Consider the following 27,956-nt stretch of genomic DNA (forward strand, 5'->3'; position numbering starts at 1 on the left):
AAGATATCAGTGGTGAATAATTGCATCTAGTGATTTATCTTGGTATCTTTTTTTTTTTTTAGACTAAATATGCTTAAATCTGAACATGTTTCAATATTAACCTATATAAACTCTAACTTTAATTTCTTGATCACTGATTAGTCTAGCTGGAACTATTTTTAGATTGTAACTTGTTTTACGTGTTAATCTATCTAAAGCTTAACAAGAACCTGCTCCCACCTTTAATCCATTTAAACAAGCTTTGCCTTGCTACCCAGGCCATGTTGCCTTACTAGGAAGGCTGCATTAAGTAGATTAACTTAACTCATTAGGTTATCTTTCTAATGTTTGAGCCCAAACGAGGTTAAAGGGTCCATAGATACTAGTATTGATTGATATGTTTTCAACATTTGGAATAATATCAACATCAAACATACTTTATAACTTGACATCTAAAAACTCTAGTTTGTGCCTAAGGGTTAGGAGATGGTTTTATTGAGGGATAGCTTTTTGTGCACAACTATTCCTAGCTATTTTCAATGAAAATAAGCATTAATTCCATAATTTAGTTGCATGTTTTAGTAATGACTAAGTTGTTAAATAATTAATAGAATCCTTTTTCAAACTCAAATTATTTATTAAGATAGTATTATCTTTTATAAAGCATAGTGTATGGGTTGATTATAAAGTGTTCATGTAAGTCCTAGCATGAGACTTTGTGGACTTTTTTTAGCAGTCGTAGGAGAAGCAACCACGCGATGGAGATGCAAATTTGATAAAAGTTTTGATAAGTTGATAAGAGAAACAAAAATGTTTGAATGGTGTAACATAGATGAAGGTTAGTCTAATGAAAAGTTAAAAGATGATGATGATGACAATATGCTCTATAAAGGTCAAAGGTGTGTTATGTGAAATAAAATGTCATGCGAACTCAAAGAGGAAAGATCGAGTCCGAGCAAAGTTGTATAGGCAAGAGGAGGAAAAGGAGTTCTAGCAGGAGCTAGATCCCCAAATGGAGGAAGCCTGAATCCAGGGGTGGATCCAGGAGTAATTTAATATTTGGTTCTATAAAAGCAGGCAAACTAATGCATGCAACTTTGACAGAGCATAACTTTGTCATCCGATATCAGAATTTGACTGGCTCCGCTTGTTGGTTGGAGCGGTTAGTGCACGTTACCTTGTGTTGGGACGTTGCAAGTTCAAAACCCAATGGTATGAGTTGTATAACTGGTGGGGTCTGCCTAACCCCGGCTTTATTCAGAAAGGAAAAAAAGGACTATTGTTTGCCACTGTTTAATGGGGCCCACTCAAACTCATTTAATTGGTTGGTCGTGTCCCAAACCCGGAGTTTTACCATGCTGGGAGGTGGGCCTGCTAGTGACCCGGTTCTCGGTGAGGGTTCCTTTGTTATAAAAAAACTTGTGAATCATGAAGGCTTTTTAGAAGGCATGAGAGGGCCAATTCTCAGCTGCTATCTTTAATATGGAACTAGACCCATAACTTGGTTAACCCTTTTCACCTTTGTGTAAATGTATACAAGTACCACTCAAAATAATCTCATTCTCTCTCACAACCAAAAGTACACACTCTTAATATATATCTATGTTTTTATGTTTTGATTTATTGAGATTTTCTCAATTTTTTTTAAAATTCCAGTTTTTTTAAAATACCTCAAGATATTCCTTTGCCTAGAATGTCCCGATAACAAGATTTGTGACTATGATTTAGTAAAATAAAACATAACTTAATTAGGAAACGGGGTACCTAGTAGTACAGATATGGGCTCGATGTATCAAAAATGGATATGAAGCTTTATTGGGGTTAATGAAAGCAAAAGAGGGTTCAATTTTCTACAAAAATTTGTATGAGTCTTCATTTTAAACTTTTGAGGCTTTAAGAGTGGTAAATGTGGAATCCTTACTTCCAAAACTCTTTGAAAGCCATGAAAAAAGGGGAAAAGTTGGATCTGACATGACCTTAGTCAATTTCAATTCCTCATTTCTGCTACCACCAGGGGGCAAGGTGGTAATTACCAAATGCAACAACAGTGACACATTTGATGGTATGATGACTTTCTTAGTTCATTTATAAGGGTAAAAACTGCATTCTATACATCATAACCATGGAAGTGGGGAATCCATAATGGATTCTAAAGAGTGTTCACAACCGACGCAAAGGATTTGCTAAATCAATGACCATGATGGAATCCACTTTTACATTCTTAAGGGGCAGTTTCCAAACAGAGCCTTAAATTTTTGTCTAAGTCCTTTTAAAAATTTCCAGTTTTTAAGTCATGTAATCACTACGATGAGGTTGGTTTGGTAGCTTGGAGGTTTACAACTATGACTATTGCTTTCCAATTGACTGTTTTTTGCATTAATTGCTACTTCATCAATTTTATTATTTAGTGTACTCATTATATTTGTTAGAAAGTTGCACAGCCAGAGAGAGATTCAAGAAGAAAACAAGCATAAACAATGACATGATTTACATGGTTCGGCCAATGGCCTACGTCCACGGGCGGCAGAAGAGCAGAGATTTTCACTGTAAAAAAAGAGATTACAAAGGTAGGAAAACCTAAAGCCGCACAAAACACCCAAACTCACAAAAAATTACCTAAGCAAGAAAACCTTAAAAAAGTATTTATAGGACCTTGTTATGGTCCCAGGCCTATTGGCCCGGTCCCTCTGCTACCATCTAAGACTTCCAAAAAGTTTCATTTTTCTTCAAGTGACATGTGTTGGGGTTGTAGCATGGAATTAAAGGCACATCTCAATAATATTTGTTTCTCCTAATGCTTGATCATGTAAATATGTGAAATTGAGTCCAACACTGACAACCTGAACACCTTAATTAGTGTTGTACCAAAGTAATAGCCTTCACTTTGTCCTTTTAATTCTTATTCTTAAATTTAATTTTCTTTTCATAGAGAAATGTTAACATTCATGGCTTCTGTGTACTTGTGATTAGGGTTATCACCATGAACCTCTATGCAACCCCTCATCCCCCTCCCCCTTCGCTTTTCTCATGTGGCCTGGGTCTTACAATTTGAAGCCCACTTGCATTTCTCACTGGCAAATAAAACAACAAAACCATGCCTCCTAACCTGTTATTTATTAAAGTCCAGATAATCTTGATAAATCTCTTAGCTTTATCCCACTAGTTTAGTGAGTTAGTGGAAACTCTAGCAAAGGTGCACTATTAGCACCAGCATTGTGGATCAAAATCAAAATGAAATTATAACCAAGGAAGGATAAGCAATAGTTGCACTTGTTAAAGTAAAACTTTAGGACTGATGTTCGAGTTTATGGTATGAATGGCTCAATGTTGGTCTATGAATTGTTTGAACATGTATTCATGTACATCACATCTGTTTTTGGACCTACAGTTCTAATTTTGCATTATTCATGCTTTCTACAGTTTAAAATGAACAGTGCCAGTTGTATGTAGTCTTAAGAGTTACCATCCTATCACTTGTAGAAGCATCATACTAACTTGGGCACCATTTATCAAGCAGAAAAACCAACAAGATAGGATTCTTTATAAGTGGCAGCTAAAACAGTGCCACCTTTCACTTCCGATGCAACTGCATGGTTCAGCAACCTTTTCCAAGAAAATATTGTTACTGTGGCATTTATTTAGGTTGCTGGTTGCTTACCTGAGAGTTGCAGTCACAATGGGCATTTAGAAGGTTTCTGGTTGTTTAACTGGGAGTTGTAGAGTCAGAGTGGGAGCATAAAAAGAATCAGTTTTTAAGAAAATATGAATCCACCTTACTCTTTCCCTTGACACCAAAATAATACATGAGAATGAAATTAGGCAAAATTGAATTGAAACTGTTTCATAAGAAGAAAACCAAGTCTCAAGGTTTGACAAGGAAAAGATGAGTGTTTGCCAGACAATTCAAATGCTTTAGAAGGATGATGGATATTAGCCACAAGTAATGGATGTAACTATAAGGAATATCTTGATTCACTGTGCATAATTTGCTCGCTTTTTCTTGTATCTCAGAGATGCTGCAAGTGGATTTACTAGATCTTATGCAATTCATTGCAATATCAACATAAAGAGATGAACTGTAGACAGAAAATAGAATACAAGTGTTTCTATGTGACACAATGCAAACAAGCATCCAATGTGATAGGGAGGGATAGTTGGTGTTGCACTATCTTAATGTGTTTAAGAAACCAACATCTAGTCTGCACTACATGTAGGATTGCAACACCTTCCATATATCTGACTCCAAGTCTGGCCGATTCTTCCTCTCCATCTCACAACACTGCAATCCCAAATGGGCTAGTTGTGTTGCCTCTTTGGATGGCCACTTTCCTGCTGCCGGATCTAGAACCTCATGTAGTTTCTTGGCAGAAAATACCTTTCGGACCTCATTGACCAATCCTGAACCTGGTTTTGCAGTCAGTAACTGCAAAATGATGACACCAAATGCATAAACATCAGATTTGGCTGTCAATTCACCAGTGGACATGAACTGGGGGTCTACATATGCATAGGTGCCTTTTGGATCGGTGTGCCTAAAGATTGTGGCTGCAGATTCTTGCTGAGGGAGGAGGCGACAGATGCCAAAGTCACCAATCTTGGCATTGAGGTTAGCATCGAGGAGGATGTTGGCAGGTTTGAGATCACCATGGACAATGGTGTAGGGCCTTGCAGAATGAAGGAAGAAGAGAGCTGAGTATATTTGTGCAGCTATTCGGAATCGATCTTGCCATGACAGCGGAGGTGGTGGAGGAGACGTTCTGCTCCTGCGAAGCAGACCATCCTCCAAGCTACCATTGGAGAGGTATTCATAGACAAGGCAACCAGCTTGGGAGCAAGCACCAATTAGTGTTATCAGGTTTGGATGTCTCACTCTTGTTAGAATGTCAACCTGCAAACAGTTGGAAATTTTTAGCAGTTTAATCTTAAAATGTTCCTTAAATACATGAAAATAAAAAAATCATGAAAGGACAAAAAAAAATCTAGTAGGATAGGCCTGGATCTCTCTCAAAATTCTGACTTCTTGAATTTTCAAGGCTTCATGCTACTAGTGTGAAAGCTGAAATTTTGAATTTCTACATTTGTGCATCTTGGGTGTGTAATTTTGTATTGGTGTGGAAAAACCACCGCTATGGTTTGAACATCTCATTACAGGCCGAGAGGTGTCACGCTGACCATACAGCGGAGTCAGTGTCCACAGTACCCCCCCCACCCCACCCCACCCCCCGCCCCCCCAAAAGGCCTTGTAGCAAAGGATGTGCACCCCGGGTATAGATCTCTCGACCTCCTTCAACTTGAAGCCCTTAAGCGAACCCACCTAGCCAATTGTGTGGAGCGCTTATGGGCAATCTAGGTGTGTAGTTCCTGCATAAAATGGCAGTATTAATTTTGCTTCACACTTAACCAGCGTTCAATACAGTCCTCATTTTCATGCGTGGTTCAAGCATTTGACTGTAAGCAATAAGCATTATTGTGCACATTTTCACGATATCCAGAATTTTGCTTCCCTACATATTATGGGAAATCGCGCGGGGCTCATTTATAGGGCGGGGGGGATTCTAGATTTGGAGCATGTATGGTTACAGGAGCTCTGCTTCCACCTGTAACAGGAAGCCTGGTGACACATCTAATTGAACATCAGAAATTCTAAGTCTGAGCATGTTTGAATATATGAGCTTTTTCCTGCCAATAGGAAACCTGATGACAATCTAGATGGGCACCAGAAATCCTAGATGTGGGTCATGTTTGGATGCTGAAACCGAATAACATGAGCAATTGAAAATAAAATGCCTACTGATAGATAAAACGGTTACCTCTTGTTGGAACTCATTTGCACCCTGTATGCTGTCAGGGTTCAATTTCTTGATGGCAACTGTAGTATGCCGGATCTTCCCCCTGTACACAGCACCAAATCCTCCTTTCCCAATTCGCAAACTTGGATGGAAATCGCGAGTGGCCTCTGCCAACTCCTCCAATGAGAACTCGGCGAAACTTGGGACTCCAGAACTTCCTTTCAGGGAAGACTGTGTTGCTTGTAGCTGCTCGTTTGTTTGCTTAAGTATGCGATCCGATTCAGCTAGTGCATTCTCGATTGCAGCCTTCTCTCTTGCTAGTTGTGCAATTCTGTCATCCTTCTCCTTCAACAGTTCCAACAACCTTTGGTTTTCTTCTGCTTCCTTTGTTTGGCTTTGCTCCACTGCTAATGAGGTCGCAGCCAGGTTTGCCTTCTCAACAGAAAACAATCACAAAAAGATAACAATGTTATTATTTCTTCATTTTCTTCATCTAGTAGAAACTATTCAATTAATAGATGTCAGCTTGGATAATCCAATGTCGATATGCATACCTCTGCCAGTTGTCGAAATGAGATAGATCCTCTACCAGTTTTTGAATCATCTTCCTCCACTTCTGGTCCACATATTATCGCGGATAGTGTCCTTACAGGAGCACCTTCTGCCACACTGCCCTGTGCTAACTGCGGAGATTTGGATGGTTCTGCCTCAATCTGGAAGGGAAGTATCCGTCGGTTATCTTCCTCATGCTGGGGTGGGTTGGTTTGTGGTGCCATAAGAATGCTTGGCATCTTTTGGAGAGGGGAGGCTTCCCTGGTGCAAATGTGGTTTCCATTGCACACAAACCATATCTGGCACTGAGGGGGTGCATAAGCCTTTACATAGCGTGCTTTAGCTGAAGTGGGTGATACCATCTTCCTGTGGCAATAGTCGATGGATCAAAGGTTACAAGATCCTTGAAAATGCTTGGTACTAATGGTTTTTATAAGGGCCATTTCATGCTTGGTGGCCTTATAAAACTTGGCACCAAGGAGTCCTCCAACAGGGTTGCAGTTCATTTTGTGGCATGCAGTCAGGATATCAAAAAGAATCCTCCCAAGTCCATATCATTGACTTGAATAGAATAGATATCCTTATGACAACATTTCGTTTTCCTGCTAGCAGGCATGCCCTCAAATTGGGGGATAATCTCCCACAAGCAGAGAATATGTTTTCTTTTATGGTTGTTTTATTGTTAAGTATCTTTTTTTCTGTCTGTCAACAAACTACTAGCTTTCACACCATTCTGTAGAGATTAACAATGTTCAACACACCAAGGTTGTGGTTACCCATGTGGTCAGCTGGGTTTTGCGTCAAATCCCACTGGCGCATGGGAGCTGCCGTTGCTTTATCATGGTTGGGGCATGTAAGACTGCGTGGTCGTGTCCTCAACCCAGAGTTTTACCTCACAGGAAGACAAGGTCATTAAGTGACCCGGTACTCGATGAAGATTTTCCTTCGTTATCAAAAACAATGTTCAGCACAAATGTATAGCTTTATTCACTCTCAGAAATTCAAATTTGACATGGTGAGTCGGTGCATTAGCCGTTATCAACCATTGGCATTTCAATAATTCTTTAATCATACTAAAAGCTATTGTGCATTTCAAAGTATAATTAGCAATTGTATCAATTGTGCAATATCTTTTAGTATGTATTTTTATAAAATTACTAAAATGCGCATAGTGATGCGTCAAACCACAATGTGAAATTTGAATTTACAAGGGCATATGAGGGTCTAATTTTGTGGTTAATGTTGTTAACATCCACGTATGGTTGTACATTCAACAATCTCTCTCTCTCTCTCTCTCTCTCTCTCTCTCTCTCTCTCTCTCTCTCTCTCTCTCTCTCTCTCTCCGGGCTCAGCCTAACTCCTAGCAGACAGTAAAAGGAATGTGCAATTTAGGCCCAGCCTGTGAACAGGGTAAGAGTATCACCCATATATAGGTAAAAAATACTCTGTGTAGTGACTCAAGTACCTAGCTAATATAAAAAGCATAGGATTATTTTGAAATATGTCGATAGTTAGAGCAGAACCTCTACAAATTTACACAGTTTACATAATAGGTCCCATAATAGGTCTTGATCTAATGACAAACGTATTTTTTTTTTAGTTTTTATATAGTGGGTTTAAACAGAAATAGTGGTTTTGTTTGGACCTTGGTTTAAGTTTATACACTTGAGTTCGACTTCAGTTCACAACATAATGGGCTTTTTTAATAATAATTGTTACCAATAAATTCGCAACATATAGGCAATATCCCATATTGATAGCGAAGGGAAAGTTGCCTGGCTTCTGATAATGGCTGTGAATGAGAGGGATCCTTACCTAATTTTTCCACTGAAACAAAATATAACCTGGTCCATTAAAATTAGAAGTTCACCCAGGTTTAGATCTGATATTTCAGAAAAAATAATATGAGATTTATCAATTGGCATGGGCTCATGTGATGGTTGTCAGATTTCTTACCTGAATTTGGATATGAATGCCTAGGTCCCACAGGATCCTGACTCTATCCAGCTCAAGTGACCACAATCAGTTCTACCTGAATCCAGATACACCACCCACATCCCTACTCACTAAAGCTACACTGCATGATGCAGCTCCACCGCCGCTGCTGACAGCCACCCATCTCAACATTCCTCGAGATGGAGACCATGCCCATCTCGAGAAATGCTAAGATGGGTGGCTGGCAGCATAACCACTCCAAGATCATAGACGTATGTGCACTGGCTCTACCTGCCGTGCTTACTGTCACTGTCCTGGCAGCGTAAAACTCTGAGAGCTTACCCCTGGGCCCGTGGGATTGAACAAATGACACTTACCTATCGTATTTGGAATCTGCAGCTGCTCCCATGACAAGCTTCTGGATATCATGTCGCCCAATCAACTCCAAGATGCCTTTCTCCATATTGTCCGATTCCATGACTAATTTATCAGATTTTATCTGTAGAAACAACACAATCATCCCCTACCTGGTTAAACCGTCGAAAGGAGGGAAAGAAGCAGCCAAGATAAACGTTCTTATATTGCAACTCCAGTCACAAATATTGGCGACGCTTTGAAAAATTCAGGATTTTTTCATGAGATTTTCAAAAGCCAAAATTTTAATTTTTCAGAATAACATCAACTTTAGAAACATAGTAATTTTAATGTCATATTAACACTTTCTTATTTTAAACTCAACTTTTTTCTCTATGTTCTTATGTAGTTTCCTACATTTTTATGTCCAATTTTGTAATTTATCGTGAGATTTTTCTATTGCAAAGAAAATCCCAGTAATGGTGGGCTTGTGACATTGGACTAGACCAACAGATACCGCTTGCTACATCCATCCATTGTTAAGGAAAGTGTTGCCTTAAAAAGTTACAATCAATAACATGATACAAAATGCACCTTACATGTCGACACGTTGGGTCTTCCGCACAGGAATGTGGCAAACCTTTTGGATACCATCAAATGCCCTAAAAAAAGGTGGGCTAAAGGGTTTCACCTTCCTAGCTAAGGGCAATCATGGTTTGTCATCTGGCATGAAATATTGTGATTCTAAACCCCCATGGAGACTGTCCCTTGCCGCAAGGCTGTACTTCTCAGTTGGCAAGGATTGATGCGATCCCTGTATTGGGACGTTACAAGTTCGAATCCCAATGATATATAGTTGTATAACTGGTAGGGGTCTGCCTAACCCCAGCTTTCTCTGTCAAAAAAAAAAAAAAAAAGGATTGATACGACCCTAAGAGGCCCGGTCCAAGCCTAGAATGTGCTCGGTCAACTCTTGACCTTGAGCCCCTAGCCGGCTAGCTTATTTTGTATTGTAACATTTGATGTAATTTACTTTCTTAGCATGTGCATTTTAGTAATAAGGGTATAATTGGGTCAAATGGGAGCATAAGAGCTAGGTGGATCCAATCCATGATCCAACCTTGGTCTATAAATAGACCCATTGGCGCCAACTTGAGGATATCTGGAAAAATTGGAATTTGAATCTTAGAGCTCTCTCTAGCTCTTCTTCTTCTTCTTACTCTTTTCTTCTATTTCAGATCAGACCTCCAGTGGAGTTGAGCTCTTAAGGTGCTCCACACTAGATCTAAGCAACTAAGGTGCTCCTCTATCGAGTGAGCTCATAGCTTGGTACTAATGGACGATCCTTCACCTCTGATGACTACTCCAGTGAGTTGAAGGCATCAACTGAAGGATCTACTCCATATCCATTTTTCAGCACTCAAATCAACTCTCTAAAGGCTGATCTAGATTGTGTGAAGATCTTGGACAATTCAAGCAAACCGAGCAAGATCCGGCGAGTTAAGGTGAGATCCCATCATTTCAAGCTCATTTTTGGCATATCCCTGCTGTAAATTGCTTCAGATCTACCTTATAACACTACATCTACTTTAGATTTAGTCATTTGAGCATAATTCCCTAATAAATCATGCGAATTTTGTAGTAGATCAAGTTCCTATGGAATTCTCTACTTGGTTCACACGTCCGATGTGGAATTCTTATAGGTTTGAACATTCTGGCCAATGGAGCCCAGATCCGGCCAAGCGTTTGTCATACTGTACACTAAAAATGGTGTGCTTTCCGAAATTCCCTACAATTATTGAAATCCATCTGATGTCCAAATTCAGAAATTTTTTGTTGTAAAAGAACATTTTACCCTTCACACATGAATTTCTTCTAGATATGCAAACTTCCTCCCAAATATCCAAATATGTGAATTTTCTCCCAAATATGTGAACTTTTTCCTAAACATGTGATTTTCTTCTCAAATATGCGAATGTCGTACTGTATTTGTAAATGTCCTCCCGTGTGTGCTTTTTTTTTTATGAGGTCCGCACATGTGTTAAGACATTTGCAAAGGAGGTTTGCACATTTTGGGGACATTCGCTTTTTAAGTGTCGTTAAAGGCTTTAGTAACACTTTTGCAAATACCAAGCATGAGGCCCTTACGACATTCACAACCATTAGTTGCAAAGACCCCCAAAGTGTGTGAACTCCTTTTACTAAAATAGCATAAGGGGCACAAGCATGAGGACATTCACAAATGTATAAGGACATTCGCGTGTGAAGGTCAAGACATTCACAAATGTGGGAGTATTTAGTTAAAAAAAGGTGTGCCCATTTTAGGGACATTCGCAACTCTTGGTTGTAAATGTCCTCAAAATGTGTGAGCCTCCTTTTAATAAGATTAGATAAAGGGCACAAACATGAGGGCATTGACAATTGTGTGAGAAAAAATTCACATATTTAGGAGGAAATTTGCTTCATTGAAAAGGAATTCATGTATTTGGATGTTTATAAGGAAGTTTGCATATTTGAAGAAAAATTTTTTATTTGAAGGGTAAAAAGGTCTTTTATAGCAAAAAATTTATGAATTTGGACATTGAGCAGATTTTGAAAATTATAGAGCATTTCAGAAAACACATCATTTTTGTCATATAGTATGATCATTTTTCATTGGTCATTCTTGTGTTCTACACTATGTGGAGAGGTTTCACGGTCAACCGTGGTCGGAGTAGCCTGACACAACCATCGGACTCCGATGTCTCCCACAATTTTACTACTATGATGTGCTCTGCTATGAGTAGGGGTCAATAGGTTTGGTTTGGACTCATGGAACTAAAAACCATACCTGATTTGAGATGCCGGTATCGGGTTCAGATTCGGGTCCAATCAGACCCACCATAAGAGAAATTGTACCTGAATCTTATAAAGATTACATGAACCAGACATGGTGAAATAATATATTTTATCATTTTTATATAGAGAAATTACAGATCTTAGTTAGAACTCGAGTTGGGCTCGGGTCTGGTATGAAATTTCACATACCATACCCAACTCCTTATATTAATCGAACCCTTCAGGTCCAACCCACATTCTAATTGAACATTCTTATTTATCACCAAACCATGACTCTATAGGGTTTGTTACAGGATCGGTTCGGGTCAAACCTGACTCATTAACACCCCTAGTTGTGAACTGAAGTTTCTGTGACTTCTAATTACAATTTTCAAGCCATTAGATCATGTTTTTTGTTAGTAATTTTGCTTTAACTTAGTGGGTCAGGCAACTAAGCTTGAACTAGGTCCAGTCAAAGGCATGTGTGTACATGTGCCATTTTTTAAGCGTTAGTTTCCCCACTTAAGATCAAGTCCTAGGTGCAATGGGTTCTCGTGCAACTATGCTCCCAGGATACAATCGAGCTTTTGCCTTCTCGCAAAAAAATGATTCATGCCCTGCATTGAGTGAGATCGATAACCTCAACACGAACCACCTTGAGCAGCCTCTTGATTAAGATAATATGATCAAGGCTTGAATTGGATATGGATCCTGGGTTTAGATATGAGTATGGATTCAAACTATAAGTGAGTATAGATCTGGATCTTAGGTATAAATTTGAATTACAATTGGATCTGAATCTTAGGTATGAATCTCAACTAGAATCAGATCTGGATCTTCACTATGTATTAAATCTAGTAGTTTGGAAGTTCTTTCAATACTTGGCAACGGAATACAAACATCACATTTTCTAACATGCTCAGCTTTGCATTTAAGAATAAATCCTAAGTTACCCATGTTTCTCAAAGACTTACAATTAACATGTTCTAATCTAGCATGTCATAAATCATACGAGTCAAGCATCTAAAAAGAAACATAATCAACTTTATTGATCAAATTAAGATTAAATAGTTCATTGGTGGAGTAGCCTTTACCTACAAACTTGTGGTTTTTCAACAGTATAATACTGTCGAATTCCATTACAACTTCAAAACCATGAGTTGTAAACAAATAGACAAATACAAGATTTTTTGTGACGGTAAGTACGTGATACATATTTTGGAGGGTTAAGCATTTTTCAAGGGTGAAGTAAAGTTGCACACTCTTTTTTTCATAAACATTAGCTTCATGTTTATCATACATATAGATCTTATGGTATTCCTCCATGGTTTGAACATACTTCTATCATTGCATAAATGAATCGTTGATCCAAAATTTACGTATCACTCTTTATCTGAATTAATTATGAATATCTCACTAACTACAACCACTAGGTCGTCATCAGGTTTACTAGCTTTATTGCCTTAAAATTTCTTCATGTGTAGGCATTCTCTTGTATAGTGACCAGATTTACTACAAGTATAGCAAAAAACAAAATATCTTTTCTTAGCAATGAACTTAGATTTTTTGTTCTTACTATTGTTCTTAAGTCCAGGTTTGAGCATTGGTTTGCGTTTAACCATATTCACCTTAGCACAAACTTTTTTTGCTTCATCTTTCTTATCTCAAGATCGAACTTCTTCCATGATTCTAAGATGTTAAAAAAGTTGTTCTAAGGTAAATTCTTCATTTTTATGTTTTAACTCATTTCTATAATTTTTTCAAGATAGAGGCAATATGCCAATGATTGCAGCTACTTAGAATGATTCATCAAAGTTCACACCCTTAGATAATCTGATTAGCCAAGATCTACATCTCATGGACTTGATAGTGGCTTATCATCGAAGAATTTAAAATTCATATACTTATTACCTAAAAACTTACAATTTCCTACATCCTTCATTTTGTACTTGCTATAATTTCTTTGTCATGCTGACTTTCGAGTAGAGGTCGAACAGGCTATCTAAGAGAATATTCAGTATATGTCTGTGATATACAAATTCATCATGCTTCCACTTTCATCTCTTTCGATTTTCAGCAATGGTCTCGTTCTCCCGTTGTTTGGGACATTCATCTGTGAACACTTTCACCACATTTTTAATTGTGAAGAACCTTGTGTTGCCACATTTTAAAATTGGTGTCTTCGAACTGAGTCAACTTAGGCAGTTTCTGGTTTTCAACCTTCATAGTCGCCATATGTAGGACTATCATTTGAAAATTGTTGAAAATTATGATTTAACATAGTGAGTTTGGCAACTAGGCTTGGACCAAGTCCGTTAGGAGGTATTCGTGTATAAACACTGTCTTTGAAACGATAGTTGCTCCTACTTAGGATCAAGTCCTTGGTGCAATGGGTACTCATGCAACTATGCACCCAATATGCAATCGAGCTTTCATCTTCTCGCAAAAAATCGATCAACGACCTGCACTGAGTGAGATTGATAATCTCGATACGAACCTCCTTGAACAACCTCTTGACTATGACAGGATGATCTAGGCTCAAATTAGATATGGATCCTTGGTTTAAATATAAGTATGAATCCATACTACAAGTGGGTATAGATCTGAATCTTAGGTATGGATCCGAACTACAACCGGATTTTAACCTTAGGTATAGATCTGAATAGTAACCAAATCTGAATATTAGGTATGTATTCAAACTACAATCGGATCAGAATCTTTAAAAGAACTTCGAAAGAGGAGAGAGTAGAGTAGAGCTCGTAAAAGAGGAGGAGAGAGGAGAGCTCAAGAGAGAAGAGAGGAGAGAGTTGAAGGATAAGAAAAATAGGAGAGGACTAAGGTTTATATAGGCCCTAGCATAACAACTATGATAAAGGCCATAAAGGGCCTTGAATAGGCCCAAATGACCAGCAATAATGGGTCATGGTTGGCCAAATGACCACCTATAAATGCAAAAATAATTGGCCAAAGAGGGTCACCAAAAAAAGATTAAAAAGGCCAAACGGGTTTCAAAATGACCTTTTCAAAGACAAAATCATCCAAGAAGAGTCAAACAATCAACGACCAAAGTAAAGGATGACTTTAAGGTCTATTAATTGATCAATTAAAGATCGGTTTTAGACTTGAGGATTAAATATGTCTCAAGTACTAAAAAGATAGGTACAAGACCAAACCCAAGTCCAAAGGTCAAAGGTCTAGAGTTGAGGGTCATGGGTCAAGATCCAAGGTCCAACATCCAAGGATAAAGAGATGCATAAGCCCAAGATCTAATGCCTTTGAGGGCCTAAACCTTTAAGGAAACACCTCTCTGTATAAGGACAATTGAAATTCCTACAACTTTCAATATGAGACTAAACTTGTAGGAAAGACTAGAAACCCACAAACTTTGAGAAATGAAAAAAATACATAGAGAACTTAAGAATAATTTTGAGCCAAAATTCAACAATCCTCCATGTGGATCAAAACTATAGAAGAGAACTCAAGAGGCTATTCACGAAATTTCAATGTATAAATGAATGAACCTTTCGGGTTTGAACCCCCATATTAGTGTTATTTAGTCTTACTTAGTTTGGGACCCCAATAGCGTTAGCTTTGAATTGAGAATCTTAATTGACTTTTCAGATACTGTAACACACACTTGTTGGCGTCTTCGCAAAATCAAAGTTGAAATGCAAATGCATACCTATAGACACCATAAAGTGACATGCGGGTGCTTGGCGTTCTCCTCAGCCTATCGACACCCACGATGAGCTCAGGCCTTAGGTCAATGATGTGCAGGACCTTGAACCCAATGCTGCAATTTCCAGGATGTGGGCAATAGACTGTGTTGCACCCATCATACAACCCAATCCCTCCTTATATAATGGAAGATAGGGGGTGGTTACGTGAATGTGGTCTCTCCACATTCACGTAACCTCCACCCCACTAACTGTCCACTAAAAACCCACTAATATAATGTCAAACCGGGTCACCTGATGGGTTGGACCCAAACAAAAAATGTTCAACATTCTCTCACTTGACCCAATGATACTAAAAGTATACTAAATCGAGGTTTATATCATTATCTCGATTTAATTCTTCACGTGGGTTCACAAGCTATCCAGTATCACAAGAATGAATCATATAAGTCATGGAGATGAACACCTCTTTATGAAATGCATATTTTCATGTACTACAATATAATTCATTTTCAGTGCTTTAGCATGTTAAGATTACCTTTATAAATAGGTTGGTCTCTAACCCATTATATTGGTCTTTTTATATTGTTATTCTGTTATTCTCTCTAGCCAAATAAGAGATCCTTTATGCAAAATCAACAATACATAAAACCATAAAGAATCAATTGATTTTCATAAATGTGATCACATAATGTATTGTTATACATTAGAAGAAATAAAAAAGACTCATCCCCTTTACATGTTGGGAATACAATCTCGGTGCTAGCCCATTAGTAAGGAGATCCGCAGTTATTTTCTTCGTACCAATTATATCAATACATATCAGATGATTCTCAGTCCTTTCTTTAACAACAAAATACTTTAACTCCATGTGTCGACACGAGGTTGAGCTCTTGTTGTTATTTGAAAATAACACAACTGTTTCATTGTCACAAAAGATCTTTAGTGGTCTCTCAATAGAGTCCACAATACCAAGACCTATAATGAAGTTTCTTATCCAAATAGCCCGAGACGAAGTCTCATATAGAGCAATAAATTCTGCCTCCATGGTATGAGCAACAATTGTAGACTGCTTTCCACTTCTTCATGATACAACACCACCTGCAAATTGGAAGATATATCTAGTAGTAAATTTTCTATTGTCGAGACATCCTCCTAAGTTTGCATCAGAGTATCCAATGACCTCTAGGTGGTCAGCTTTTTTGTAGGTCAACATGTAGTCCTTCGTTCCTTGTGAATAACGCATGACCTTCTTCGCTACCTTCTAGTGCACAATGCCTGAATTTGACTGATATCTACCAAGCATTTCCACAGCAAATGCTATATTAGGTCGTGTGCAGGTCTGCATGTACTGAAAACTTCCAACCGCTGAAGCATATAGGACAATTGTCATCTAAGCATTTTCATTATCATCCTGAGGACAATTCTTTAAGCTCAATTTATCCCCTTTCACTATGGGTGCCGAACCAAGAGAATAATTCTTCATCCCATATCTTTTAAGAACCTTGAGGATATAGGATTTCTAAGAGAAGCCAAAGACACCCTTAGTTCTGTCATGACAGATTTCGATTTCAAGGACATATGTGGCTTCACCTATGTCCTTCATATCGAAATAAGAGAAAAAAATCTTTTATCTTATATAATAGACTCAAATCATTAGTTGCAAGAAGAATATCGTCAACATATAAAACCAAAATTATTAACTTACTTCCACTAGTCATAATGTAAATGCACTGATCAACAATATTTTCAGTGAATCCAAAGTTCATAATTATCTGATTGAACTTTTTATACCACTGGTGGGAGGCTTGTTTAAGTCCATAAATTGACTTCTTCAATTTGCAAACTAAATGATTTGAGTCATCTACATTGAAACTAGGAGGTTGTTGCATGTATACCTCCTCTTCTAGATCTCCATTCAGGAAGATAGTTTTCACATCCATTTGATGTAACTCTAAATCAAAATGAATTACGAGGGCCATAATTATCCTTAATGATTCCTTAGTTTAGACAAAAGAAAAAGGCTCATTATAATCAATGCCCTCTATCTGTGTAAAACCTTTTACAATAAGCCTAGCCTTGTACCTCACAACTTGACCTTTAGAGTTTGTTTTGGTCTTATAGACCCACTTACAACCAACAGGTCTAATTCCATCAGGTCGAGGTACAAGATCTCATACTTGGTTCTTTGTCATATAGTCAAGCTCTTCTTTCATGACATTGATCCAATGTGTTGATCTTTCACTTTTAATGGTTTCTACAAAGGTGAAGGGGTCATCATCAATATCTATGAAATTATTGGACTCTTGTAAATACACCATGTAGTTCCGATGGATAGCAATTTTTTTTGTCCTTGTAGACCTCCATACAGGTGCTATAGATGGTTCAAAATGAACTTTTATATCCTGTTATTGTATATTCTCATCAATAATTGACTCTATTTGAGATTGATGTTCATTGACCAAATTTTTCCTGACATTATCCAAAGGGACAATGATAAGAAAAACTGAGTCTTTCTCCTTTGCAGTTATGGAACCTGAATCCTGCATCTTCTTAAAATCAATATTTTAAGATACATCTATTCCAATAGAAATATTTTTCAGAAATCTCGCTTTATCTGTTTTCACTATCTGTGGTGTATGAGATGAACAATAAAATCTAAAGCCCTTTGACCATTCTGGATAACCAATGAAAAATCTACTAGTCATCCTAGAATCAAAGACTTTTATATATGAGTTATACAATTTAGCTTCAGCTGGACATCCCCATATGCGCATATATGACAAAGAAGGTTTCCTACATGTTCATAACTCGTAAGGAGTCTTCTGAACAACCTTCATAGGAACCATATTCAAAATATACACTGGTGTCCTAAGAGCTTCACCTTACAATGTCAAGAAAATGTTTGAGTGATTGAACATCGCTCGAACCATTTCTTTAAGTATACGATTTCTTCTTTCAGCTACACCATTCTGGTAAGCACTACCAGGCATGGTATACTGAGGTACAATGTCTTTCTCTTTTAGAAATCGCACTAATAGCCCTTTCTTTTGTCCCATCTCAGTGAAATGACCATAATATTCACCACCTCTATCAGACCTGATAACCTTAATAACTTCACCAGTTTGTTTCTCTACTTCTTTTTTGAAGTCCTTAAAAACCTGAAAGACTTCTGATTTTTTCAAATATTAAGTAGAGATGCATATACCGTGAGTAATCGTCTATAAAGGTGACAAAATACTTTTCACCAGTATAACACGATGAAAAAGGGCTGCAAACATCCGTATACACTATCTCCAACTTTTCATTGTTGTGTTTGGCATCTTTCTTATATGTATTAAACTGCTTAGCCTTTATGCATTCAATACATGACTCTATATCTGTGAAATCAAGGGATCCAAAGATTTCTTCTTTCATAAGTTTTTGGACTCGCTCTTTCGATATATGTCCTAACCTTCGATGCCAAAGCAAGTAGGATTGATCTTCCTTTAAACTATGTTTATTGTCAATCAATGTCTTCTCAACAAAATAGGATTCCTGAATTTGAAATTCAGTTTTTAACCGATACAAACCATCACACACATACGCAGAACCCACATTAATAAATTTTTTGATAATAACAAGCTTGGAGTTTTCAAATTTAAAACTAAAACCAAACTTATCAAGTTTCAAAATTGAAATCATGTTCCGACTATAGGATGAAACATAAAATGTATCAACCAAATCCAAAATGAATCCCGATTCCAACACTACTCTACAGGTCCCAACGTTAATGACATGTAAACACATCTTATTTCCTGAGAAGATGTTTCTTTCATGCTCTGTTGGTTCCCTTTTATTCAAAAATGCCTACAAAGAGTTGGCAATGTGCACTGTAGCACTAGAATCAATCCATCAACTATGCAATGAAACATGAATCAAACTGCACTCATGAGAAATGAATGACTTATTAGCTTTATTTTTGAGTCATTTCTTATGCTTCAAACAATCCACCTTCTTATGCCCCTTCTTCTTGCAGAAGAAACACATTATAGAAAAACCTCCTACCTGAGATTTGACTTTCACTTGAGAGTTAGAACTCTCCCAAAGACCTTCTTGTTCTTCCTTTTCAAAAAACTTTTCTTTGACCCTGACCTCTGTTTTTCCTTATAAGAGGCCATATGTGCACTCGGTAGCCTCTCACCCTTCAGTCACTCATCTTCTTCAACACACTTGGACAAGAGGTCATTAAAAGACCACTCATCATTATGTATGTTATACGAGATTTTGAAGGGTCTATATTTAGTAGGCAATGCAGTCAAAATCAGATGGACCAAGAAAGAATCGGAAATGGTGAACTTCATGTCATTCAGCTGAGATGAAATAATCTTCATTTCCAAAATGTGTTGTCGGATATGACTGTCACCAATATATTTCATAGATACTAATTTGGACATTAATGTACTGGCACTTGCCTTATTAGAATTGATAAACTAAGCCTCAATGGCTCCCAAAAATTTCTTCATTGTCCTGCAGTGAGGGATGACGTCTCAAATATTCTTAGCCACTCGAGATTGCAAAAGCACTAGGCTAAGTCTGTTCGAGCACACCCACTTCTCAGAGGCAACCTTCTGTTCGATTGTACTCTATTCTATAAGAGTGAGAGGTTCGTCAGTTCTAAGGGACAAATCAAGGTCCATGTAACCCAAAGTGAACAACACTATTTCTTTCCAGTATGAAAAATTAGATCTGTGTAAAAGGAGAATGTTACTAGAACCGTTGATAAGGAAAGAACCTGATACAACAAGGAACGAAAGATAAAACTTTATTATTGCTCAGACGAGACTTGTGATGAAAAGGTAAAAAGTAAGACCCTTTATTATTCACTTTTTCTGAGACAAGCATAGTTGAGCCATTATCATTCCACTTTGGTGGAAATGACAATACTCATAGTTACTCTGTCTGTTCAATTCACAAAGAATTGACTTCAGTTGTTGAAACTAGCAGATCATGTAACCAGAGGTAATTCAGCATTATACCTTTGGGTACTAACATGCTTCATGGGCTAAAATACACATCTACTATTACACCCTGTATGAATTTGAAACACAACCTACCTTTGGGTAGAATCGTTGTTTCATAAAGTCACACACAATCGTAATAACGAATCTTAATACGGTCCAAAGAATCTCCAATCAACACAACTCAGATCACTTTGGTGATTGCATGAATCGGTTAATCAAGATCTTTTAGCGAAAATATATTTTTATTATGGAGCATGCCCATGCACACATATTAATGCATGCATATTCATGATAAAATATACATTATATCGTCAAAATATAAGTTCATGCTTCAACTTATATGAATAAACTACTTTTGATGATAAAATGCCATGAATTTAGTCATAATTCGTGCTTAAAAACATTATGCATAACTTAACCAATATAAAACACATGAATTAACATGCATAAGTCATGCTTTCTTAACAATGAATACTTATAAGACATGAAAAATGACAAAAACAAGCTCATATGAGTAAAACTGAGGATCTTCAAATTGAAACTGGTCTGAAAACACCCTGAACTAATCTGAAACGGCTCTGAACCGGTCATCTAAGGGTCTAAACCGGTTCTAGACCTAATGAACCAATATAATACATGAACAAAAGCTCATAAAACCCTATAACCGAATAAGAAAATCCTTGTCTTTTAGTGGATTCATGAAAACAGGGTCTCTACATCTCAGAACTAGTGAAAAACCAAAATGAATCGGTCAAAAATGACTTCAAACCGATCTCGAAAAGGGTCGTATCGGTCACTAATCCGGTTCAGGTTTAAACAGTGTTTGGACCCTGTTATGGATCCTATCCTGTCCAAATAGGATCCGGGTCTGACCTGGTCCAAACAAAAACTGGGTCTGACCCGATCCAAACAGGATCCAGGTCTCACCAAGTCCAAACGATATCCGGGTTGGACCTGGTCCATACATGACTTGGGTCAAACCCGGTCCAAACAGATCAGATCAGATTCAGACTTTACCCGGTTTGATTGGTTCTGGATCTTGACCCGGTTCAGACCAAACACAGAAACCAAATGGGCCCGATTCTGATCCAACTAGGTCGGATCCGATCATAGACCCAGATCTTAAGTGGGTCTGAGTCCAACTGGAGGATCGGGTCCCAAGGCCGATCTGGATCTCTGGTTCAGTCCCAAACCCAGACTCGCAATTAAAATGAGTCCGGGTCCAAGCAGTGAGGCAGACCTGATCCACCCAACACGGGTCTGGATCGGTCCCTCCACCGGGTCGGTATACCTAGTCTGACCCGGGTTACCTAAAAAAATAAAAGGTGGTATTACAAAAGAGAAAGGCACATTCGGTTTCTGAGAAACCGAAAGGGAAAAAACCCTTCACCTTTCTCATAAACTGTCTCTCTCTCGCCGGTGAAAAATGGTGACACCCGACGTCGTCCAGCGACAGAGGCGATCGCTGGCTCCCCAACAATGATCGATGGAGCCAAGCCACCACCGTGCTACAGACGACACCGGTGAGTCGGCGACCCTTGCAGAAGTCGTCCCTTCAAGCGACGACCCACGACGAAAAACACCGGCAAATACCCCTACCAACGAAGGGATTCCTGCCAACCGATCTAGAGGTCGACCGAAACAGCACCGGTGAGGGAAGTGTTCCGGCGACCATCCATTTGCTAGCAGCACCGACGAGGCCGCCCAACGACTGTCGATCGCCCTCACCTCCATGTCACCCCACGATGACCCATGTCGTCGTACAGTGACCTACACTGCCCCTCTTCGACCGGCCAAAAGGCTTGCCGGCGACGACGACCACCAACGCGCTCGACGATCTCCGATGACAACCCTGGCGAAAACCCCCTTCCAACGAAAGGGTTCCACCACCAGCCACCCAATCCAGATGTTGGTGCTTCAGCGACGGTGGAAAACTAGCGAGGGCACACTGTGGCCAGCGGCGCTGCCAGCTATTTTTGGTCCCTCACCTCCCCGGCAGAATGCCACCCGTAGGTAAAGGGTTTTTGTTTCCTATTTTTTTTATTACAAATGCAACCCCTTTGGTTTCCCAGAGAAACTGAAAAGATGACCTGCTGTTTCGACCAACGTCGCTGCCGGTCATCTGTAGCAGAACGAGTATACAACATGTCAGCCCCGTTCTGTTACCATTGGCGGCACGGGAAGAGGACAGCAGGCCTGAGTCTGCATCAGCAGCTAAAATCAGATACACTGACATTGGCGAGCATAAACCAAATGCTCACGACGCACCCATATGCACAACAAAATGTGCGATGTGTGGGCCCATAACCCAATGTTGGCATATTCGCAAAATCAAAGCTGAAATACAAATGCGTACCTATAGATGCCATGAAGTGATGTGCGGGTGCACAACGTTCTCCTCAGCCTATCGATGCCAACGATGAGCCCAAGCCTTAGGTCGATGGTGAGCAGGATCCTAAACCCAATGTTGCAATTTCTATGATGTGGGCAATAGACTGTGTTGCAACCATCATACAACCTAATCCTTCCTTATATAATTAGAGATAGGGGGTGATTACATGAATGTGGTCTCTCCACATTCACGTAACCTCCACCCCACTAACTGTCCACTAACAACCCACTAATATAGTATTGAACTGGGTCACCTGATGGGTTTGACCTAGACCCAAAATGTCGAACACCACTTTCACCTTCAGTAGTCAAAGTGTGTCTATCAATATATAGAAGACATACATTAAGGGTCTAGTGTTGTATTTCAGTTTTATGAGTGCTCTAGAGACAAAGTTCAAGTCACATAGAAGGTGACTCCCACCTTAACACTCATATAAGTAAGTTCATCAAGGGTGTAAACATGTTTGAAACACCCCAACCATAAGGCCTATGAATCTTATTAAAGGCCTATGAATCTTATTAAGAGTTAAATTTGAACTTAACCTCAGTACACAAGTTTCAAGCACTTGACATTACGAATAAAAAAATATTAATTGCATAATCCAATCACTCGTAGACTTGTTCTTTCTATTGAACGACTCTTATAATGTTGGATTTCTATCAACGGTGATTGATTTTATAAGCTTTGACATCATTTTCTTCAAGACCTTAAAGACAATTTCTTAATAAAGTTCTTTTGTCAACCGATGTATTAAGTTTTGACAAAATTTCACATATTCAATTGAAAGTATTCATTTCTTAAGTAAAATATTCAGATAATTGTGCTTTGGCAATAAAAAGAAAAAAGCTGCCATAAAGGCTAAAGTAAATTGTCATACCAAGAAATAAGTTAAACTCAACAAGAAAAATGAATTATTCAGTTATTACGTGAAGGAATAATGTGAGAAGGCGTTTTCTACTGCTACCAATATGGCTATACCTAAGCACGTATTGTTTTATGTTATGCTCTTTTATGGTCTTATTAGTCTAATATGATGTTAAAAGACTAAAAATACAGACTAGATTAACCATACGCTCTTAATCATAACCAATCAATTTGGTGGCAGCATTTTGTTACCTTTTCAGTGGCGCAAATGCTCAAGCACTGCTGAATGACTTTCCCCGTCTCCTCATGATTCTTCTGTTTATGTGCATCTCCTTGGGATTTAAATATTGAACGGTATAACTTCCCTCCGACTGGAAAAGCAGGAAAAAAATGACCATCAAAATCCCACCACAACCACCAAAACTTAAGCCAAAATCCAGATATTTTATTAACCAAAGAAAAACTCTCTCTCTCTCTCTCTCTCTCTCTCTCTCTCTCTCTCTCTCTCTCTCTCTCTCTCTCTCTCTTTTACTTTAGTGTTAGCAACGTTCAAACTGACTAAATTAACGTTTTTCACCACTGCAGTGGTTACCCTTGTGGTCAGTGGGGTTCAGTGTCAAGCTGAAGACCCAGGATCCAATTCCACTGGCACATGGGGGTTGCCGTTGCTTCAACACTGTTGGGGGCACGTATGGCTGGGTGGCCGTTGCCTCAAAACTAAGTTTTACCTCGTAAGTAGGCTCATCAAGTGACCCGGTTCTCGGTGAAGGTTCCTTCGTCATAAAAAAAAAAAGGCTAACTCTACGATTTTCTAGTGCTAATGAGGAGGCTGCATAGAACATCCTCCAAATTTCAACAAGAATCGATATTTGAAAAGTGGTAGAAATTTTATTGAGCTTCAGGTCAAAGGGACATGGTTTTGATTAGGATGTTTATTAAGCATTAGATATCTGGCAAATTGCAGCCTCTTTCATATAATTTGGAAAATTAAATAATAAAAACCATTAAATTAGTCGAACTAACACTAAGCACCCCGGCCCCCTAATAGTAAGAGCTAGGGTATCGGTGACCCCACTCGGGGTCTACCATGCAGGGAGTAGGGCCCATTAAGTAACCTGGTTCTCGGCCAGGGTTCCTCATAATCTAAAAAGAAAAAAAAAATTCCAACAATCTATCCCTGAAATTGTACTATTGCAGCATCGGATTCATGGTGATTGGATTGGCCTGACCATTTTGAGCCAATCCAACGGTGGGAGGTTACTAGAAAATGCATCATGATAAATTTTGAAAATAACATGGTAGTTTCTTCCACTTATCAACATTATCTGAACTGTTTTCAGATCAAGATCCAACTTTAATGTAAACTAGTGTTTCAAAACATTTTTCCTTTTGCCGGATCCAATATTACCGTATAACGTTCAGGTTTGGACTTAAATATACCAAATCAGACCTAATTTGGATCCAACTTCCTACTTGACAACATTGTCCAGAACTGTTTCTGAAAGTTTAGACTATAGCCTATCATGATCGAGCCGATCCACAACTCTGCACTCCTGAATCCAGACCTACCCACCCACGAAGACTCGAGGTTGAAAGGCTTACCTCTTAAGTGGTTTGTAAGACATCTGCCAAAATGATTATCGGGTTGGGCCAGCATCCAGAAGGACCCGACCCAAATTTTCACATTTCTATAATGGATCCGGGTAAAACCCAGTTTGTTCAACATACTATATATGTTCCTCAATAAGGCCAAATGCCAAATTGGGAATCTAGATATCACCGGATTCCTTGCCGGAAAGGAGATAGAAGAGAGATGAATCTAGATCCAACAATTTATATACATGGTAAACTGAATCCGGTAAGAAAAGGTTGGGGACGACTCTTATATGTTAAAGCTGCAAACAGATTGGATTAAATCCTGACCCGATCAAAAATCCAACAGAAAGTTTGATTCGGTTCCAAATCTAAATCCTGAAAAATCCCAAGTATCTTCTCAAGTGTTCAAATTTGTTTTTTATATCACTGAATCCAAAGTGTGTTTAGTCAGATTCGGTAAATATAACATCCGACGAATAATGGGATTTGAAATTCGTTATGACATTTGAATTTCAATTGCACCAACATTCGAATCCAATTACTTTTTTTTATGGCGAGGAACCCTCGCCAAAGTGAAGAAAACCCTTGATGGGGCGGGGGGGCATGACCACTCTGACTTACTTGACCCACCTCTGAAAGCTACATTTACACTATGCACCAGAGGGGTTTGATCTGGTTCCTTCAACTCAGCACCCTCACAACCACCCTACTGACCCACGGTGGTGAATCCAATTACATTTAAAGGGCAGATATGATTTGATAGGTAGTCTTTTCCATCTAAATCCAATTCGACTCCAAATCCAATTAGGCCTATCCGATTATGTAGGATGAGCGCGTATCAGGTCAGAGCAACCTTTACCAGTGTGATGAACAGCATCAAAAACACCATGGTTGGACTCAATGTTTTCGGTTGTTCATTGTGCAAACTGTAGATGTCGTTCATCTAAGGCATCAACAGCTCTAGACAAAAAAAATGGCAGCACCCATCTATAAGATAATGAGTTCCAAACACGGTGTTTTGGATGTCATTCATTGCATGGATCATGGTGGCCTCTGACGGCGATGCAGAAGCAAAGCTAAGCAACTCGAGATCCATTGGATCATTTTGGATCTATCTTTGTTTTATTTGGATTTAGATAAATTGTAATTGGATATTGAATCATTGTGTTCGATTTCTACCATTAGGATAAGTTTGTTTTGATTGGAAAGTTATCAGAATAGTTACTTGAAAACTTATCTTATTTAGAGTTTTTAAAAATTGTAAATTTCTCATCTATATATAAATAAATGAGAAATCTAAGAGTTTGACGGTTCAGATTGATATGAGAGAATTTCTTACTATTTTCAAAATTTTCCTACTTTCTTAAATAAAACTAGATAACTGTAGCTTAGTTTTGCCATAGCTAATAGTTTGGTAGATAATTGTAGCTAATTAGGGTAGCCATAGCTAATAATTAAGCAACAGTAGGAGTGTTATTGGCATGCGGCCAGAACCACTCCCTGTTTGTAGTGGCCATTGGTGATATGTTGTAGGTGCCCCTAGAATGGAATCGAGGTGATAATCTTGCTCTAATACCAACTGGCATAAGTCTCGGATAAATTCTACCATATGGCTACGTTAAACTACAATTATCTGATTTTATCTAAGAAAGCCAAAAAAAAATGAAAATAAAAACTCTAGATAAGATAAGTTTTCTACTTACAATCCAGGTAAACTACCTATTATGATAGCTTTCCAATCAAAACAAACTTATCTTAACGATTCAATATCCAATTACAATTATTTAAATCCAAATAAAACATAGATCCAAAATAATTCAATGGATCTTGGGTTGCTCGGCTCCACTCCTACATCAGACGCAAATGTCGCTCTGACCTCATTGGCACCCATGTAGGATTCAGTAATGCCTGCATCCCAACTGAATTCTACGCAAGATCAAGTTTGAATTAGATCCCAATACCCATTCGGATCTCATTGTAAGATCAAGATCCGTGAATAATGTATGGGATTCGGATTTGATATCCAACCGAATTGATCTTTTGGAAGACCATTCCATAGTCCTAGACTTGGATTGGATTGGATCAGTAAACTTCGGTGCACGTAAGACAAACTTGAACAAGAAATCTCGGGGAAAACGGAGATGTCTACGGAAAAAGCAGGAAATTAAATCGGGAACTTCCAGGAACATCCGACCTAACCCAAACGGGGAAATTCCAAAAAGCAAGAAGCGATAAAAAAAAACGAGACTTCAGACGGGAGAGAAAGGGGGAATCTTACTGAGAGCGCCGGCCCTCTCACTGGGATCGTGAACGTGCAAAATCACGATCTTCGCATCCGGGAACTTGCGCAGGCTCCACCTCAAGTTCTTCACGTTCTTCTTGAACCTCTTCCCGACCGCGACGTACACCCGCTCCGGCGGATCGGACGGCGGCCCCACCACGATCTCTCCGTTCTCTCCCATCCGTTTCCTCTCCCGAACAGGATAACCCTAACGATTCCCCGTCCGATCACTCAAATTCCGCACAATGCCTCGACTTTCTTCGCCGTCGGCTTTCCTTTTCTCGGTTTTCCGGCTCCCGTGGACCACAGAATTGTACGCAAGGGAACTCGATGAGTGAGACCGCCGATTCCTCCGTTTGGCTCCTGGGAATTTCAAAGGCGAACCTCTCTCTTTGTTTCTCTCCCTCCTTTTTCGTTGCGAGAGATTAATATGATGGGAGACGAAAGGAAGCGCGTTGAGGGCATCCAAGTCAACCCACCGCACGAACAATTGAACAAAGTCTGGATTAGTTGTTTTTTTTTTCAAAATAGCACCTGTTAGTTTTCGCATAATTCCAAAATGCGGTCCATAAGGCAACAAAATTTTTGTTTACGTATTTTGAAAACAAGCTAGTTCGAAATTAATTGCACCTTTTTTGATAATCAATTTTTATCAGAATCGTTGGTAATTGTCACGGGATTGGGACAACATTGTTACATTTTTACCCTCCAATGACT

General features: G+C 38.7%; 1 protein-coding gene across 1 annotated transcript; it reads right to left on the reverse strand.

The window, feature by feature from the left end:
* Positions 1 to 3,973: 3,973 nt before the first annotated feature.
* Positions 3,974 to 27,637, reverse strand: LOC149818956 (U-box domain-containing protein 33-like). Its single transcript, XM_089984663.1, has 6 exons — positions 27,237 to 27,637; positions 23,615 to 23,733; positions 8,633 to 8,754; positions 6,323 to 6,686; positions 5,790 to 6,200; positions 3,974 to 4,867 (listed from the first exon to the last, which is right to left on the reverse strand). Exons 1-6 carry the CDS (start codon positions 27,418 to 27,420, stop codon positions 4,184 to 4,186), a joined length of 1,884 nt encoding a protein of 627 aa, XP_089840789.1. The 5' UTR covers positions 27,421 to 27,637; the 3' UTR covers positions 3,974 to 4,183.
* Positions 27,638 to 27,956: the final 319 nt, after the last annotated feature.

This window comes from Nuphar pumila, chromosome 13 (genome assembly GCF_984573655.1).
Source record: "Nuphar pumila chromosome 13, dmNupPumi1.hap1.1, whole genome shotgun sequence".
In the NCBI taxonomy this organism is placed as follows: domain Eukaryota; kingdom Viridiplantae; phylum Streptophyta; class Magnoliopsida; order Nymphaeales; family Nymphaeaceae; genus Nuphar; species Nuphar pumila.

Bases quoted from the DNA above. Each gene is read 5' to 3' on its own strand.
- LOC149818956 (XM_089984663.1), bottom strand. From the start codon at position 27,420: ATGGGAGAGAACGGAGAGATCGTGGTGGGGCCGCCGTCCGATCCGCCG. The intron at 23,734-27,236 runs GTAAGATTCCCC...CTGCTTTTCCAG, and splicing joins TGAGAGGGCCGGCGCTCTCA to TCGGAGGGAAGTTATACCGT. The intron at 8,755-23,614 runs GTAACAAAATGC...TTGTTTCTACAG, and splicing joins GCATTTGCGCCACTGAAAAG to ATAAAATCTGATAAATTAGT.